Source organism: Balaenoptera borealis (genome assembly GCF_965194805.1).
Source record: "Balaenoptera borealis genome assembly, chromosome: 11".
NCBI lineage: Eukaryota > Metazoa > Chordata > Mammalia > Artiodactyla > Balaenopteridae > Balaenoptera > Balaenoptera borealis.
The window spans coordinates 98,363,457-98,379,434 of NC_138868.1; the positions used below are offsets into that span (position 1 = coordinate 98,363,457).

Here is a 15,978-nt window from a genome sequence, read left to right on the forward strand (position 1 = left end):
GCTACCTGCATACTACTCAGTTCTACAGCAGAAAAAAAGGCTAGGTAGTCTCCCAGTGACTTCCTGAATCAGGTTCTTTAAAAGGATAAGACTTCTGGAAACCATAAACAAGACGAAAAGACAACCCTCAGAATGGAGAAAATATTTGCAAACAAAGCAACTGACAAAGATTAATCTCCAAAATATACAAGCAGCTCACACAGCTCAATATCAAAAAAACAACCCAATCCAAAAATGGGCAGAAGACCTAAATAGACATTTCTCCAAAGAAGACATACACATGGCCAACAAACACATGAAAGGATGCTCAACATCACTATTAGACAAATGCAAATCAAAACTACAATGAGGTATCACCTCACACCGGTCAGAATGGCCATCATCAAAAAATCTACAAACAATAAATGCTGGAGAGGGTGTGGAGAAAAGGGAACCCTCATACACTGTTGGTGGGAATGTAAATTTATACAGCCACTATGGAGAACAGTATGGCGTTTCCTTAGAAAACTAAAAATAGAACTACAATATGATCCAACAATCCCACTACTGGGCATATACCCAGAGAAAACCATAATTCAAAAAAAACACATGCACCCCAATGTTCACAGCAGCACTATTTACAATAGCCAGGACATGGAAGCAATCTAAATGTCCATCAACAGAGGAATGGATAAAGAAGATGTGGTACATATATACAATGGAATATTACTCAGCCATAAGAAGGAACGAAATTGGGTCATTTGTAGAGGCACGGATGAACTGAGAGTCATACAGGGTGAAGTCAGAAAGAGAAAAGCAAATGTCGTATAATAACGTGTATATATGGAATCTAGAAAAATGGTATACATGATCTTACTTGCAAAGCAGAAAGAGATTTGGACGTAGAGAACAAATGTATGGATACCAAGGGGGAAAGGGGCGGGGAAGGAGGGACTGGGATTGACACATATACATTATTCAAACTATGTACAAAATAGACAACTGATGGGAACATACTGTATAGCACAGGGAACTCTACCTAATGCACTGTGGTAACCTAAATGGGAGGGAAGTCCAAAAGGGAGGGGATACCTGTATGTGTATGGCTGATTCATTTTGTTGTGCAGTGGAGGCTAACAAAACATTGTAAAGCAACCATACTCCAATAAAAATTAATAATAATAAAAAAAGATAAGACTTCTGAATGAAGTAAGACAGGATAGAATTAGATTGGGGGTATCCTAATTCCTATTTGGGGTTTATCTTTTGACTTAAAAGCCATTCACTGACTTCTATTCCTCTACTCTGACAGGACTTATGCTCTACAGAAACTGTTTAAGGATAGGACTTTAACAAAGTAAGCTAGTCTGTAAGTTAAGATGCACTGTATTTCATCTCATATGGTGATCATTATGATTAGCAGTCAGGAAATCCAGTATATCCACACCGTCTCTTACCACTGTTTGCTAGGAAGATTAAGGAATATGAAGCAAGAGAATTCAAGTCCAACTCAGACAGCTTTGAAACCCAAGAGGAAGTCATGGGGAGCTGCCAGGGAGAAGAGAAAGGAGGAAGGAAGCTAAATAATTTTTAAAAACTTACTGTGGTGGACACTATGCTTAGATACTTAACGTTAAATTATATCCTTTCAAGTTAGGTACTTTTTGTTTTACAACTGACAAATGGATCCTCAGACTGTTTTACCAAAGGTCACAAAGCAAGAAATGCCAGAACCAGGATTTGAACTTCGGTTTGCAAACAGAGAAATCAGTACCTCATATACCACTAAGTACAATGTACAGCCATTTTGGAAAACAGTCTGGCAGTTCCTCAGAAGGTTAAAGAGTTACCATATGAACCAGCAATTCTACTCCTAGGTATATACCCAAGAGAAATGAAAATATCGCCACACAAAAATTCATACACCAATGTTCAAAGGAGCATTATTCGTAACAGCTAACAGTGGAAACAACCCTCCCAACTGAAGAATGGATAAACCAATGTGGTGTAGCTATACAGTGGAATATTATTCAACAATAAAAAGGAATGCAGTACTGATACATGCTACAATATGGATGAGCTCTAAAAACATGCTAAGTCAAAAAAGCCAGTCACAAAAGAGCATATATTGTATGATTCCATTTACGTGAAATTGTCCAGAATAAGCCAATCCATACAGACAGAAAGTAGATTAGTGGTTGCTTACAGCTAGTAGAAGATGAGGGTGATTATTAAAGAAGTTTCTTTTTGGGGTGATGAAAATGTTCTAAAACTGACTGTTCTGGTTGTGTGACTGCACAACTGTGAATATACTAAAAAACAATGAATTGTATACTTAAAATGTGTGAATTGTGTGCTGTGTGACTTATACCCTAAAGCCACCAAAAACAAAACAAAGCAACCAAAAACAAAACCAAAACCCACCAAAAACCAAAACAAACAAACACAAAAAAACAGAAACAACCCCACGACCTTAAGGTCCGATCCTGCCACTTTAGCTCTCCAAAGTCCATGTTCCACTGTTAAGGTCTAGGGACTGAGTAAGTATGTATTTATTGTGTTTTTATAACCCTGCTATCCATTTCCCTTTCTTAGTAGCACCCTAACTTTCCTTTTGAGGAATTACATCCTCCCCACCCCAATGGATAGTCTAGCCAACTTCCTCAGCTAAATAGAGGACACTGACTGAATGAAGTCAGGCTGGCTGAATGCTCCCTTCTAAGAATTGAAATTGCTATAGTGCATCCTATAACAATTTACAGCTTCCTGAGCCCTTTAGGGCTGCCTTGGTTCTTGGCCAATGCCAAGTGTGTTTCTCCAGACTTCTCCCTAATCTTGTGAATTCCTGATATTCAATAAATTTCCTTTTGCTTAAGTTAACCCAAGTTGGTTTCTGTTGCCTACAACCAAAGAATGGGATACCTTCCAATTTCCTAGTACTGAGAGGCATTTTACAAAAGTACAGTACCTGAAAAGGCTCCAAATTGCCCAGCTAGCTGCTTTTAGAGTAGCTGCTTCTTTTTACTTCCTAGGACCAGTTGAATTTAAGAACCTTAATTTCAGGGGGAAAAAAATATGGGTACTGTGGAGGAGGTAAGCAATAGTTAAGACATCTACTGCTACCCAGAAAAAAAGGAGATGGAAGATAGTAATTTCAAAAAGAACATCTCCAGCTTAAGGAACACACCCCAATTTTACCATAGTAACCAATGAAGACATGCATTTAAAGACTTTTTTGAGAATTTAGGAAAATATTTCTTTTGGCAATAAATCCATGTCAGCAGGAGGAATGAATTACAAAAGAATTAAGAATGCTCTAATTCTTAACTATAAATTTAATAAACGACCAATTAGACTTGGTTAACAAAATAATTTCTCAAAATAATTTGAGATTCCCGACTTGATATGAAATTTGGTTGCCAAAAGAAGAACTTCCATGTTTCCCTCAATAATGAACTACTTGCCATTCCATCACCTTCTTACCTAAAAAGTCTTCAAAAGTTGTGCCTAAGGTCTGGAAGCAGCAAGAGCTGTCACCAATCATCCCCAAGTTAATATAAGGTTTCTCAATGTTAAGCAGAATAACAGACTCTTAGGTCCTCCAAAGAAGTCTCTATTCCTGTAAAGCTAGGCCTTAGAATGGCATGGTTATGCTACTGGGCACAGCATTCAGACCTAGAACTAGAATCACAGATGGCTGTACCAAAGAAAGATGTGTGGAAGCAATCTGTAGTATATCCGGCTCCAGCCTGTCAGTGTAAAATTATATCATCTCAAAAGATTTTAAGTGCCTCATTTTCCAATAATCTTATAGCCAAAATGCAACTAAGTCAGATCTCTTAAAAAAGATTCAAATGCATATGACACCCATCTGATCAAAAGGATTTTATATCTGGAGAGAGAAAAAAAACCTGAATAAAACTGTAAAACTAAGTACTATAAAGACAATAGACATGTTTTAGGAAAAGAAAAAAAATAACAAAAAAAAAAGTGAGGAGAGAAGGTAGACAAGAAGAGAATAGAAGAATGTCAGTCACGAGGTTGGATTTTACTAGAGGCCTTCTAGATTTCTTTTGGTTCTAAAGTCCTAGTATTTATGGTTTGTTACACTGAATGATTCTAAGAAGCATGTTATCTTGTGTTTTCCATGGATTCTCAGGCAAAACAATAGTGCAGGAAAAAGCAATGTGAATGATAGTCTCAGGTATATAGAATAATATTTTATATTCATACTCTGCTTGCTATTTCAAAATACACCTTGGAGGATTGCGGATTCGGTTCTAGATCAGTGCAATCAAGTGAGTCACACAAATATTTTTGTTTCCCAGTGCATATAAAAGTTATGTTTACACTATACTATAGTCTATTAAGTGTGCAGTAGCACTGTGTAAAAAAACAATATACACACCTTAATTTAAAAATAATAACCATCATGTGACAACACAGGGTTGCCACAAACCTTCGATTTGTTTTAAAAAAAAAAACCAATAAAAACCCAAACGCAGTATCTGCAAAATACAGTAAAGCAAAGCACAGTAAAACGAGGTATGCCTGTACACTACCTCTGGTCCTCACAATAAAAACCCTGTGAGGGAGATCATTTCTACTTTACAGAAAAAGCTAGATGGTAGACTGGCTAAGTGGCTGGAGAGTTAATTATCTATATGCTATACCAAACTGAGAATGCAAATAACAAAGTGAATTTTAAAATTTAATACAAAGGTGTGAAACAGGAGTCAGCAAGCGTCCGTTAAGAATTACCTCTGCTAAATGAACCAATCTCCTTTTTTGATAAAACTACTACATAAAATAAAACCCCATAACATTTATTGGGCATTTGTCACCTACTAGCCACTGTAGTTAGGATACTAACATGAATTACCTCATTTAATCTTTACAACAACTCCACGGTATATACTATTTTATCAATTTTATAGGTCAGAAAGCGGAAGCTTCGAGACATTTAAATAATCTCCTTAGGAGTGGAGTTGGGATTCAACCTGCGCAGCCTCACCGCAAAGACAGTGCTCTCAAACACTTCTCTAGACGAAGTTCGCTTACAGATATCCATTAACCATAATTCCAACAAAGCAATACAACTGAGGGCCTATTTCCTGCCATGCACCTTGCTAAGTACTAGAGATACAAAGTTGAATGATACAGTAGAAAAGTGCCCATAAAATGTTTCACTCCTATAGATAAAATAGATTAACATGAACTATATTATAGAAAAGTAGATTCCTAAATATTTTTGATATCTGCACTCAAACTGCCTGATGAGGTATAACTTTATCTTGATACTTTCTCTAACCACAACAAACTCCTTTCAGTTTGTCCACAAAGGCACACTCTCATCCCCAGGCAATCACCATTCCAGTGTTCCCCACTTGGAACACGGATCACTTCTTCCATGTTGTTCCATCTTCCCTAGTGGCTACATACATGTGCAATTTCAACTACATATATGTGCCCATTACATTACACTGAAATTACCTGTACAATAAGCTGTCCTTATTGAGTGCAGGAACCCTATTTATCTTGTTCATCATAACACCCTCAGGGTCTTAACACTTTCTAGGTCACTTGATACATGTTTGTTCAATGAAAAAGTACTCAATGATGTCACAGAGTTTGTCCCGAGTACAGCTTGGATTCAACAGCTTCAATTTATGTGAAGAGAACAAACACATTTATCAAATCTGTGTATGTATAATGCATGTTTAGGTCTACAGGCATGTATGTGTATACATACATATATTTCCTTGCTCTTTCCACTCAAAGAGTGCTCCTAGTGCTTAGATCTTGGTCCCTAATACTACTCCCCACTAATTGGAATTAGAGTTCCTTGGAGAAATAGCTGATTCTGAGGCTGGGGAAGGGTAGCTCTACAGATAAGCTTGACATCATGATATACCAAAAAGGAAGTGCTCAAGAAAAACGAAGTGGGAAGGGAAGGGTGAATAGGTGGAGCACAGAGGTCAGTGAAACTACTCTGTATGATACTATAATGGTGGATACATGTCATTATACATTTGTTCAAACTCACAGAATGTACAATACCAAGAATGAACCCTAATGCAAACTATGGACTTCGGGTGATAATGTGTCAACACAGGTTCATCAGTTGTAACAAATATTGCTCTTGTGGGGAATGCTGATAATGGGGGAGGCTATGCATGAGTGTGGGCAGGGATTTATGAAAAATCTCTTTTGCTCAATTGCTATGAACTTAAAACTGCTTTATAAAATAGTCTATCAGAGGAAAAAAATGAAAGAGGAACATTACAAACACAAAGGAACTGGCTTGAAGGAGCTCACACTGGCCAAATATGGGACAATTCGAGCACAAAAATACCATTAAAGGGACTTCTCTGGTGGCACAGTGGTTAAGAGTCTGCCTGCCAATGCTGCAGAGCAACTAAGCCCATGCTCCACAACTACTGAGCCTGAGCTCTAGAGCCCGTGTGCCACAACTACTGAAGCCCGTGCGCCTAGAGCCCGTGCTCTGCAATGAGAAGCCCGTACACCGCAATGAAGAGTAGCCTCCCCTCACCACAACTAGAGAAAGCCCACACACAGCAACGAAGACCCAACGCAGCCAAAAATAATAAATAAATAAATAAATAAATAAATCTATATACATAAAAAAAATACCATTAAAAAAAAAAAAGTAATTCATGAGTCCACATTGATAATATATAGATACATAAGGAGGAGCTAGGGGGAAATTTTTATGAAGAGTAGTATATCTGCATTGCCTTACAATGCTCCCCAAAGACTGTTTATTAGTTTCAAGGTGGTGGGGGGGAGCAATAATTATACAGTAGAAAAATCAAGACACCACTTCAAAAGTGTAATCAAAATTAAAATCACCCTTGAGGAATAGATGAACACTATCCCTTCAAAGGTGACTTCTGCAGTATTCTGGCTAAGAATGCATAACTTGAATCTAATCACATGGAAACATGAGACAAACCCAAAATGAGGAATGTTCTACTGGAGGAAAAAAAAAAAAAAGGAAGGGGGCCATATTTTTAACATGTCAATGTCATAAGAGACAAAAAAAGAATAGGGAAATGCTCACTACTAAAAGAGATGTAACCATTATATGCAATACCTGATCCTAGGATGGGCCCTATACAGAAGAGAAAAAACATGCTTTAAGACAAAATCTGGGGGCCAATTAAAAATAAGACTACAAATGACAGATGAGATACAAATATTGCATTACAGTTAAACTGACTGAACATAACTGTACTATGATTATTCAAGAGACTATCCCTATTCTTAGGAAATACACACTGAAATATTTAGAAATAAAGGGCCATGATTTTGTAACTTACCATTTAAAGGTTCAGAAAGTGTGTATGCCTGTGTGTACATATATATATATGTGTGTGTATACAAACTGGAGAGAATTGTTGTTTCACTGTACCATTCCCGCAGATCAAAAAGTGTGTAACGCTTAACTCATAACATTATACATATGATAAAAAAGGGGAAGCATACCTGAATAGGAGATGGCTTTTCCCAGCCCATTTCAAAAATTCCCATCAGCAACTCCCGTTTCAAACAGTAATCTTCAAACTCATTTCCTTTTGTGGAGGTCACATCCTGGTCAAACAAAAACAGACAAACATCAGAAGAATGAAGTACAACTGGGTTCCTTTGGTAATTAGCATGCTTAATAAAGTGTTTGAGAGACTAATTCTTTACCCCATTTAAAATATAAATATATGCAGATTAGTTCTCTGTCTTGATCTATGGTTCAACTGAAAAGTAACCACTCTCTTTAACACACACAAGCCATTTAAAAACTATGTTTTGGGGAAAGACCAGCCACCCTGTGGTCATTTTTCTCTAAGGACTGATGGAATACTGTTATTTCTATATAAGTATCAAACCACAAGATGTGAAGTCAAACCCTAGCTCCACCATGCACTGCCTACAAATATCCTAGTCTAAACCAGGGTTTCTCAAGCCCAGCACTATTGACATTTGGGCCAGAAAATTCTTTGCTGTAAGGGGCTGTTCTGTAGCATCCCTTCAGCTGTGATAACCAAAAATGTCTCCAGCTATTGCTAAATGCTTCCTAGGGGACAAAAATTGCCCTTGGTTGAGAACACTGGGCTAAGAGAACTAACCTCTCAACTTCAGTTTTCTCATCCACTAAATGTGGACAATACCTACCCTGAAACTTACTGTGCTGCTGGAAACAAGAGAATTTTGAGAAAATGCCTTGAAAACCATAAAAGCGTTCCACAAATGAGATAAGATATATATACGTATAAACACAATATTCAATATATAAATTATATATTAAGTACTCTATATATAGTGATAATTATTGTATTGTATACTGTATATTAAATATTACATTATATACTACAATAATGTGTATACATACACATTATTACTAATTCCTCCAAATAGTGGAAATTTTGGGCAACTTATCATACATGAGTTATACAATTTCAACCACTTCAACTTACTTAAGAGTAAACACAGTGCCTGTTATCATTAAATAACTACTTCACTTTCCACATCATTTTTCCACTTGAATGTTACAACCAACTTACCGAAGTTTTGATTCTTAGATCCTTTGGAGGGAGTTTTAAAGTCTTTTTCCAGTCATCACCAGGTCTAGAGAGAATACAGTAAAATTGAAGTATCAGAATTCACAGCATTAGTATTCTAAAATACAAAGATAATTCATCTCGATTATAATTCTAAAAACCACACTAAGTTTAACATATTGCCGTTTACTTAAGAATACAGGTAACAAAAGAGATAAACAATTTTAGAAAAACTGTTCTTTCTTACAAAGCACAACAATCTAGGGAGAATTTTAAAAAATCAAGAATAGAAGGGAGTAAGGTATCCATCCTCTTAAGAGAAGCAGTGTTGTATACAGTCCAACCATTTTCAAAACTGGTAACCCATATGTTTTGTTTGACCTATATAGTGTGTGTTTTAATTTAAATTAGTGGCCAACATTAAAAAATTAGGAGATTTTGTGTAAAAGTCCAGATTCTGGATTTTCTTGAAAAAACCTGGAAGCTTTAGCAACACTGGTTTCAAATTTCTGCATGGCAATAGTTTGACAGAGCTCAGTAAATGGAGTTTAAAATCAAGTGGTTGATGCCTTTTAATAGGGCAAGTACCCTCTAATCTGGCAGTCCCCTATAGGCATCTGAGTTTGTAACTCTTGGTGACTAGTTAAAGCCAAGGAATCTATAAAGTTTCAGACTTGAGTTCAAGCCCTGACTCTTCTACATATTAGTTCTGTGACCTTGGAAACAGTTACTTTTCTAAACCTCCATTCTCTCACATAAAAAATGGGATAAAAATTACATAAAATAATTTCTATAAAGCACTCAGCACAGTGCCTGGCAAAAGAAGAACTCGACATTAGCTGCTAGTAAACATCTCTCTTTATCTTTTTTACTGGGGATGCCTGAAACCATGAAAGAAAACAACAAAGAAAACGTAATAAAAAATTTTCTTTTTGGTCAGGTAAAAACTTCAAATAATACAATACCCAAAGCATCTAACAGAAAAAAGACTGTCAATAAAGCAGACAATGCTTTCAACTGTGTCTTTAAAATAAGTAGGCTTTCACTGATTTAATTGCAGTAACTCATATAATTAGAGCACCCCAAACATCTCAAGAGTCTTGATTTAGAAAGATAAGCATATATTTTACTTAAAGCTAGGTCCCACATAATCCCAGATACTGTAACACAGGGAACTATTTGCTACCAATCCAAGGGTACTAAAGCCTTTCACCCCAGTCCATACCATAGCAAAGTTTGGTATAAACAAAAATGTCAGTTGAACATCCTAGTAAGCCAGCTTGCCACATTGCCAAATTCACTAAATAGTGGATAAAAATGCGGGAAGATACAATGCAAAATCTGCCTACAAAAAAAATGTATAATCTTAGGAGGTTAAGAAAAATTTTTAATGAGAAAATAAGTGATAGAGATAGGTATTAGAAGAGCTCTGAGCCATGGGATCTAGAAGTCTTCATAGAAGAGATGACATTTAAACTGAGATTTAAAGATTCACGGAATTGAAAAGAAACCATTAATCCTAGGAAAAGCAAAAAAAAAAAAAAAAAAAAAAAAGGCAAAATCCACTGCTGTCTCAAATCTGAGTTCAAGTAGAAAATACTCTCAAAATGAAATAATGTAGCTTTATGTTTCTATGATTAAGGATTAAAAGTAGCCTAAATATTGCTAGCCTATTCATATTTTGTCAAGACAAACTGCAATTTAGAAAATATTCTTGATTTCTATACTAATTAAAATATTCATCTCAAAAATAATACGCATTAATGCCAATTCTCCTAGTGACCAAACCAATTCTGTTGGAAGTTAGGACTATTTTTCTTTAGTAAGTACTTTTTAAGCATGGAAAAGATCTAGGTTGTAATAAAACACAAGCTTTGGTTCCTTGGAAGAGTTTTATCATCTTACGAAGATTTCTAGAGGTTAAATCAACTTACATGGCTAGATTTTTAACAAAGACAAATCTCAAATGGGTCAAGATTCTTGAATGTTTTCTATTAACTGATTCTTTGGAGTCATAGTTACCAAATACTTTAAAGTGTACACCTAAAGATGATAGCCTACACACTTCCAAATTTAAAAGAAAAAATATTCTGTAGTAAGATGAGGCTCTTACGTTTTTAAAAGTTGTCAAACGGGTTTGGGACTATTCAGAGATGTGTTTACAAGAGTTCAAAATCCTGAGTTCCCTATGACATAAACTGCTTGTTATTTTGTGTGTGTGTGTAAAAGGAGGAGAAAGTGTATTTGAAAAGTAAATAAATAGGGCAGAAAAGCAAAGTGTCATAAACTAAAAAAAAGTTATGGATAAATTTTCTATGAGTATGTTTGAAGTTCAGAAGGCTGGGCAAGTCTTCAAATTTAAAACGTGAAACTGGCTATAACTGCCATTCAAACTAGGATAAGGTCAAGTTCCAACACTAGGGAAAAAGCCATACTGGCAAAAACAAGATGAATCTGAGCTCATTATGAAAGCCAGAAATGTTTCGAAAAATAGTCTACACAAAATTAATATATATTAATCTGTGCCTGTTAAGTTACTTAATAAACCTGAATTAGTTATGACAGAAATACATTCTTCTACTGCAAATACCTGCTGGCCATAAAACAAAGGCATCTGTCCTCTATTTGCTATCAAAATGGTTAAACTAAGGTATACACAAAGTAGTCAACAACAAACTAACAAAATAAATCTCCTTGGTCCCCCAAATGTGTTTATTATTTATTCTAACACTTACTTAATAGTGGTGGTCATACTCTGTGCTTGCTGCTGAGTGCCATTATTGATTGTGTTGGTGTTTTTCAGCTGGTTCATCTGTTGCTGTGTCTGTGTGCCCCCTCCTCCGGGGCCACCACTGGGCTTCACAGGGCCCCTCAGCTGACCATTTTGACTGGATAGACCCATTATAACAGGGTTCTCTGTTCTGGCCGTGCTCATGCTGTATTAATTGCAAAGATGTCTCTTTCAAACTTCAAAACTTTTGAAAGTCAGTAGAGAAACTGTAATAACAGTTTATTAGGCTCTCCAAAACGAAGAGATAAATATAAGTCTTGCTCAATATATGAGTCCTTTATTGCAATGCAGGCAAGCACCTGTAAGTCTCTGAACGGTAAGCAGCAGTAACTTGCTCTCATGCACAGAATCAACTCTTTATTTTTTAATAAAGCCCTCTAACAAGGTTGAGTTATATATCTGAATTCGCTCACTTCAGTCTGAAACAAAGAAAAAAGTTAAATTAGCAAACAGAGTAAAATTAGAAAAAAAAATTTTGTTTCCCTTTTAAAGAACTCCTTTAGAAGCACTCTCTTCTTTTAAATTAAAGTATTAAGAATATAGCTGCACTGAGACCAAATCACTAGCCAAGCTAGGAAAGACACAAAAAGATGAACTGCCTCAAAAACCAAACCTGCACCGAGACCGATCTCAAACATTTTAAACTGTCAGTTCAAAGCAACCCAGAGAATACCAAGTAGAAAGATACTGTGATTAAGTTAGCATTAGTTGTCAAATGACAATCTCTTCCCTTATTTCCTCCCTGATGAATTCTCTGAAGTCCCTGCCACCTCTTAAAGTCAATGAGTCATTACACTCAATTGCATTACAACTCAATGAAGTATCACACAACTTAATGTAAATCTACAAATGAACAAGGCAAGACAATTCATTAATTTTTTTTCTATTTCTGACAACTGAGAATCCTTGAAGAGTTGAGCTTTTGACTTCACCTTATGCTTTCAGAAGAACACATTTATGCCCTTATGAATTTCAACGACATAAGTTAAACTTTATAAAGAAAAATATTTTTTTTCCCTTAAGTTTTTGCCCTTTAAAAGAGTAACGGAAGCAGTCAAGGGATATAACTATGTCTACATGTCAAAATCTTTTGCTTGAAAAACAGCTAAGAAAACCTTTAGCTACCTTAATTAAAACTGAATACTAAAAAAACTTCTACGTTTTTAAATATAACACTTTTCAAAAAGTATATCCCAACTTGAAGTAGCATTTTTTTAAATTACAAAAACACAAAAAGGAAATTACCTGTGTTTAAAAAAAAAATCTGTGAAAGGCTAAAGATACTAGTAACTTTAATCAAACTTTCCAGGAAACCCAGAGTACTAATTAAATTAATTTAAAAAATTTTTAAATTATTCCCCAAATAAAATTATTTTTAAAGGAAGTAAATGAAAACATAATTTAAAAGCCAGAGGGAAAAAGGCCAGAAAATAAAGGGCTACTGTTTGCTTTGTTCTTTGACTCCTTTACATTTCTTACCAAATATACACTAGCTTATTAATTAGCGTTTCTGCCATACACCAAGGTTTCTCAAACAATAAAATTAAAAAAAAAAACTCTTTGATGTCTTTTTTTAAATTGAAAATAAAGTTGCTCACAAGCAAATCCTGATTATCACGTACACAAAGCTGTATATTTCCAAGTCTCCCAGAAGCTGAGTGACCTCTTAAGCAGAGGGTGGTTAAGAGCCACCCAATTTCAGTGCAAGGTAGTAATTGGTTTCCTGTATTGACAGGTTTATATTATGATCAGCGATATCACCTACTTCATACCAGAAGACTTACTTATTTGCAAGCACTAAGAGGATGAAAGTGGCAACTTCTAAAAATTAAATGATATCATTACTGTCCATCATGCACGTAAGACCTCATACCTCCCTGCATCCAAAATGTGACTATGTGATAACTGCTCCCCTCTTAATTAAGCTAAAACCAGCACTGCAGCTCTACGTCTCAGGAAAAGAAATATTCCTCCTACCCCTTCCCAATTTAGATTTGCAAGTTATATTTCTACATTTTCAAAAATACGAACGAAACAGAGACGAGTTGGGAGGAACCCCTAGCGGAGTTAATTACAGCACTTCCCAGATTGTAGTTAGCAATTGACAGTTTCACACCCAAAACAGTATCGTCATCTCCAAAAAGACCTTTTGTGTGCGAATGCAGCGCAGTTTCTCTAAGCTCGGTCTGCAAGTTGGAGTGACCGTTCTATTTTGAAGGGGCGAGGGGACTGTGGAAGAGAAAGGGGAGTGAGCGATAAGGGAAAGAAACAAGCCAATGATTTGAGCCCCATAACTGTAGGCAAATAATTTGTTTCCCTCCCCTTCAACACCCCCCCCCCCAAACCCACACACTTCGAGTCAGCTCCCTGGGCCCATAAACACAAAAGGGTTGGGGCCCTGCAATCGTATCTGCGCAACAAGAGCAGGGAACCAGCTCCGCGGGTAGGAAACAATAGGGGCTCCCCCAAAAGGCCCCGAAGAGAAACCCTTAAGTCAGACGGCCCCTCCTTTCCTCCATGACTCTGGGGCTCCATAATCACCCCCTTGTTATCGACCTGCAAGGCCTTACTCCGTCAAGCAGCCGGTCCTCTTCGAAACCCAGCCCTCCGCTACTGCATATCCCTGCCGCCCCCTATAGGGCCGCCTCGTACCCTGTAACCTCCACGATCTCCCTAAGTCCTTGCCACCCCCTACGATCCCACCTTCCCTCGTCTCCCACAAAGCTCCTCCGAGGAATTCTCCCGCTCCTCCTCCGGACCCCGTCGGGCACAACAGTGCTCTATCCCACTCCTCCCGGGCGCCCCCGCCCCACAACTGCCGCCCGCCTTCCTCCCCCGGGCCCGACCAGGCCTCAGTCCTCCGCCTCAGAGCGCCCTCCACGCCGGCCGGGGCGGGGGGGGACTCCCCGCAGCCCCCGCTGCACCGCCGACCTCCACCCCCTCACCTCACCCCACTCCTCGCGGCTCGGGCCCGAGTCCTACCACTGAGGCCACTCCCGCTCTGTACCCTCGGTCCTTTATTGTTGACTCGAAGCTCCCAAAATGGCGGCGGCTCCTTCCTCCTCGGAAACCTCCGCCCGCCCCCACCCGGCCCCTCGCTTCGGCCGCCCCCCGCCCCGCCCCCCGCCCCGCTCCACGCCGGGGGCCAGTGGGCCAGCCTGCCGGCGCTCGCCCGCTCCATGGGCCACCCAGCCCTACCTCCGCCGCTGCCCGCTCTCAAGGCGCCGCCGAAGCCGCCGCCCGGGCCGAGCTAACTCGGCTCCCCCGCCCCCTCCCTCGCCCGCAGCGCCCCCGCCCCTTAGCTCTCCGCATGGCGGCCGCCGCGGCTCCTCCTCCGCGCAAGATGGCGAGGGCCCAGCTGCAGCCGCTGAGCCCGCCGCGGCGCCTCGGCCTCTCCTGATTCGTGGCAGGAGAGATCCGGGCCGAGGAACCTCCCTGAGGCGAAAATGGAGGGTAGTGCTTTCCCACCGACTGGGGGCCCGCGGGGGCCCAAGTTAATGGAAGTTGAAGGGAAAATACGGGTCCCTTTCTGAAGAGAAAGGAGGGCTGCTTTTTCCACAGCTGAGGAGAAATGATCGGGGAATGGTGGCTGGGAAGAGTCCCCCCAGAATGGATGTCGGGGGCTTGGGACCCGAGAAGGATCTGCTTATTCCTGACCAAGGACCTGGTAGCGACTCGGGGACAGGAGAGCTGACCTGACATCTCCCGCGGGCCGGGGAGGCTGCTGCGGGACCAAGGGGGTCGCGTCCGTTCGAGCCCCTCCGGGGCGCGCCTCCGTGCAGGAACGCGCGGAACCAGTGGTCCGGAGGCGCCGGCACGCGTCCGGGTGTGGGAACCGGAAGGGGGGCCGGCCGGGACCGGTGCGGTGGGGAGCACCGGGGAGGGCGCGGGGCGGGGGACAGGGGGCGCTGTGCGCGGGCGGGCGGGGGCGGGGGTGGAGGACGCTGTAGGAGGACTGGGCGGGGGTGGGGTGCTGGGTAGCGGGGGTGCGACCCGGGCCGGAACCCGGAAAGCGAGCTTCGGGAAGGAGAGTGGGAGACTGGGGCAACGATCCTCCTCTTTCGGCCCCAAAGGGCAGTCCTCAAAGAGAGGGAACCAAGGAGGCCGAGCCTCCCCCGAAGGAAGGAAACGCTGCTAAGGAGTCAGTTATAATGGTAATAGGAGTTCTGTACGGAAATGGGGAATCAGAGGACCGAGGGTGATTCTTTCTCCAGCCTGACCCTCATCAGAAAGACACTGATGTATTTGTTCCCATAAATACTTTCCATATCCTAATGTCTCCGTTTATCCTTAACAGAAATAATAGGAATGCAATCTTGTTCCAGGTAAAACAAAAATCGGAAGCTAGAAAGTTATCTAGGTCAAGGGAAAATAAAAACCTGGGTCTCACCCAGTTGACAGACAATATACAGGGCAATGACGGGACCATATGTTGACAACAGAACTACGACCCACAACCTCTGCTGCAACCAACACGGGAAGCCAAACCACAGCCTCTGCAGTGATCAGCTTAGAACGGGCAGGAGTCGGTCATTGACTGCCAGCTTCCCAAATTTTTGCCCCTGTTACCAACTCGGGACCAATCAGAGAAAGCCAAATATGTTTCCCCCCCCCACAACCAATCACGTTAGA

The 15,978-nt window shown here is 40.0% G+C and overlaps 1 protein-coding gene across 8 annotated transcripts in view; it reads right to left on the minus strand.

Moving 5' to 3' along the window:
• Window positions 1-15,234, minus strand: part of DDX6 (DEAD-box helicase 6) — a 34,786-nt gene extending 19,552 nt beyond the window's left edge. For 2 of the 8 annotated variants that reach the window (XM_082340659.1, XM_082340652.1), the window contains exons 1-4: window positions 14,329-14,456; window positions 11,291-11,765; window positions 8,559-8,622; window positions 7,489-7,593 (exon numbers count right to left, since the gene is read on the minus strand). In XM_082340659.1, coding sequence (XP_082196785.1) covers window positions 7,489-7,593; window positions 8,559-8,622; window positions 11,291-11,490 — 369 coding nt within the window. In that variant the 5' untranslated portion in view covers window positions 11,491-11,765; window positions 14,329-14,456. Of the gene's footprint in view, window positions 1-7,488; window positions 7,594-8,558; window positions 8,623-11,290; window positions 11,766-13,492; window positions 13,576-14,291; window positions 14,457-14,544; window positions 14,642-15,041 lie in introns of those variants that run through there. The other 6 variants (XM_082340655.1, XM_082340654.1, XM_082340653.1 and 3 more) reach the window with 6 other exon arrangements.
• Between the last annotated feature and the right edge of the window lie 744 nt (window positions 15,235-15,978).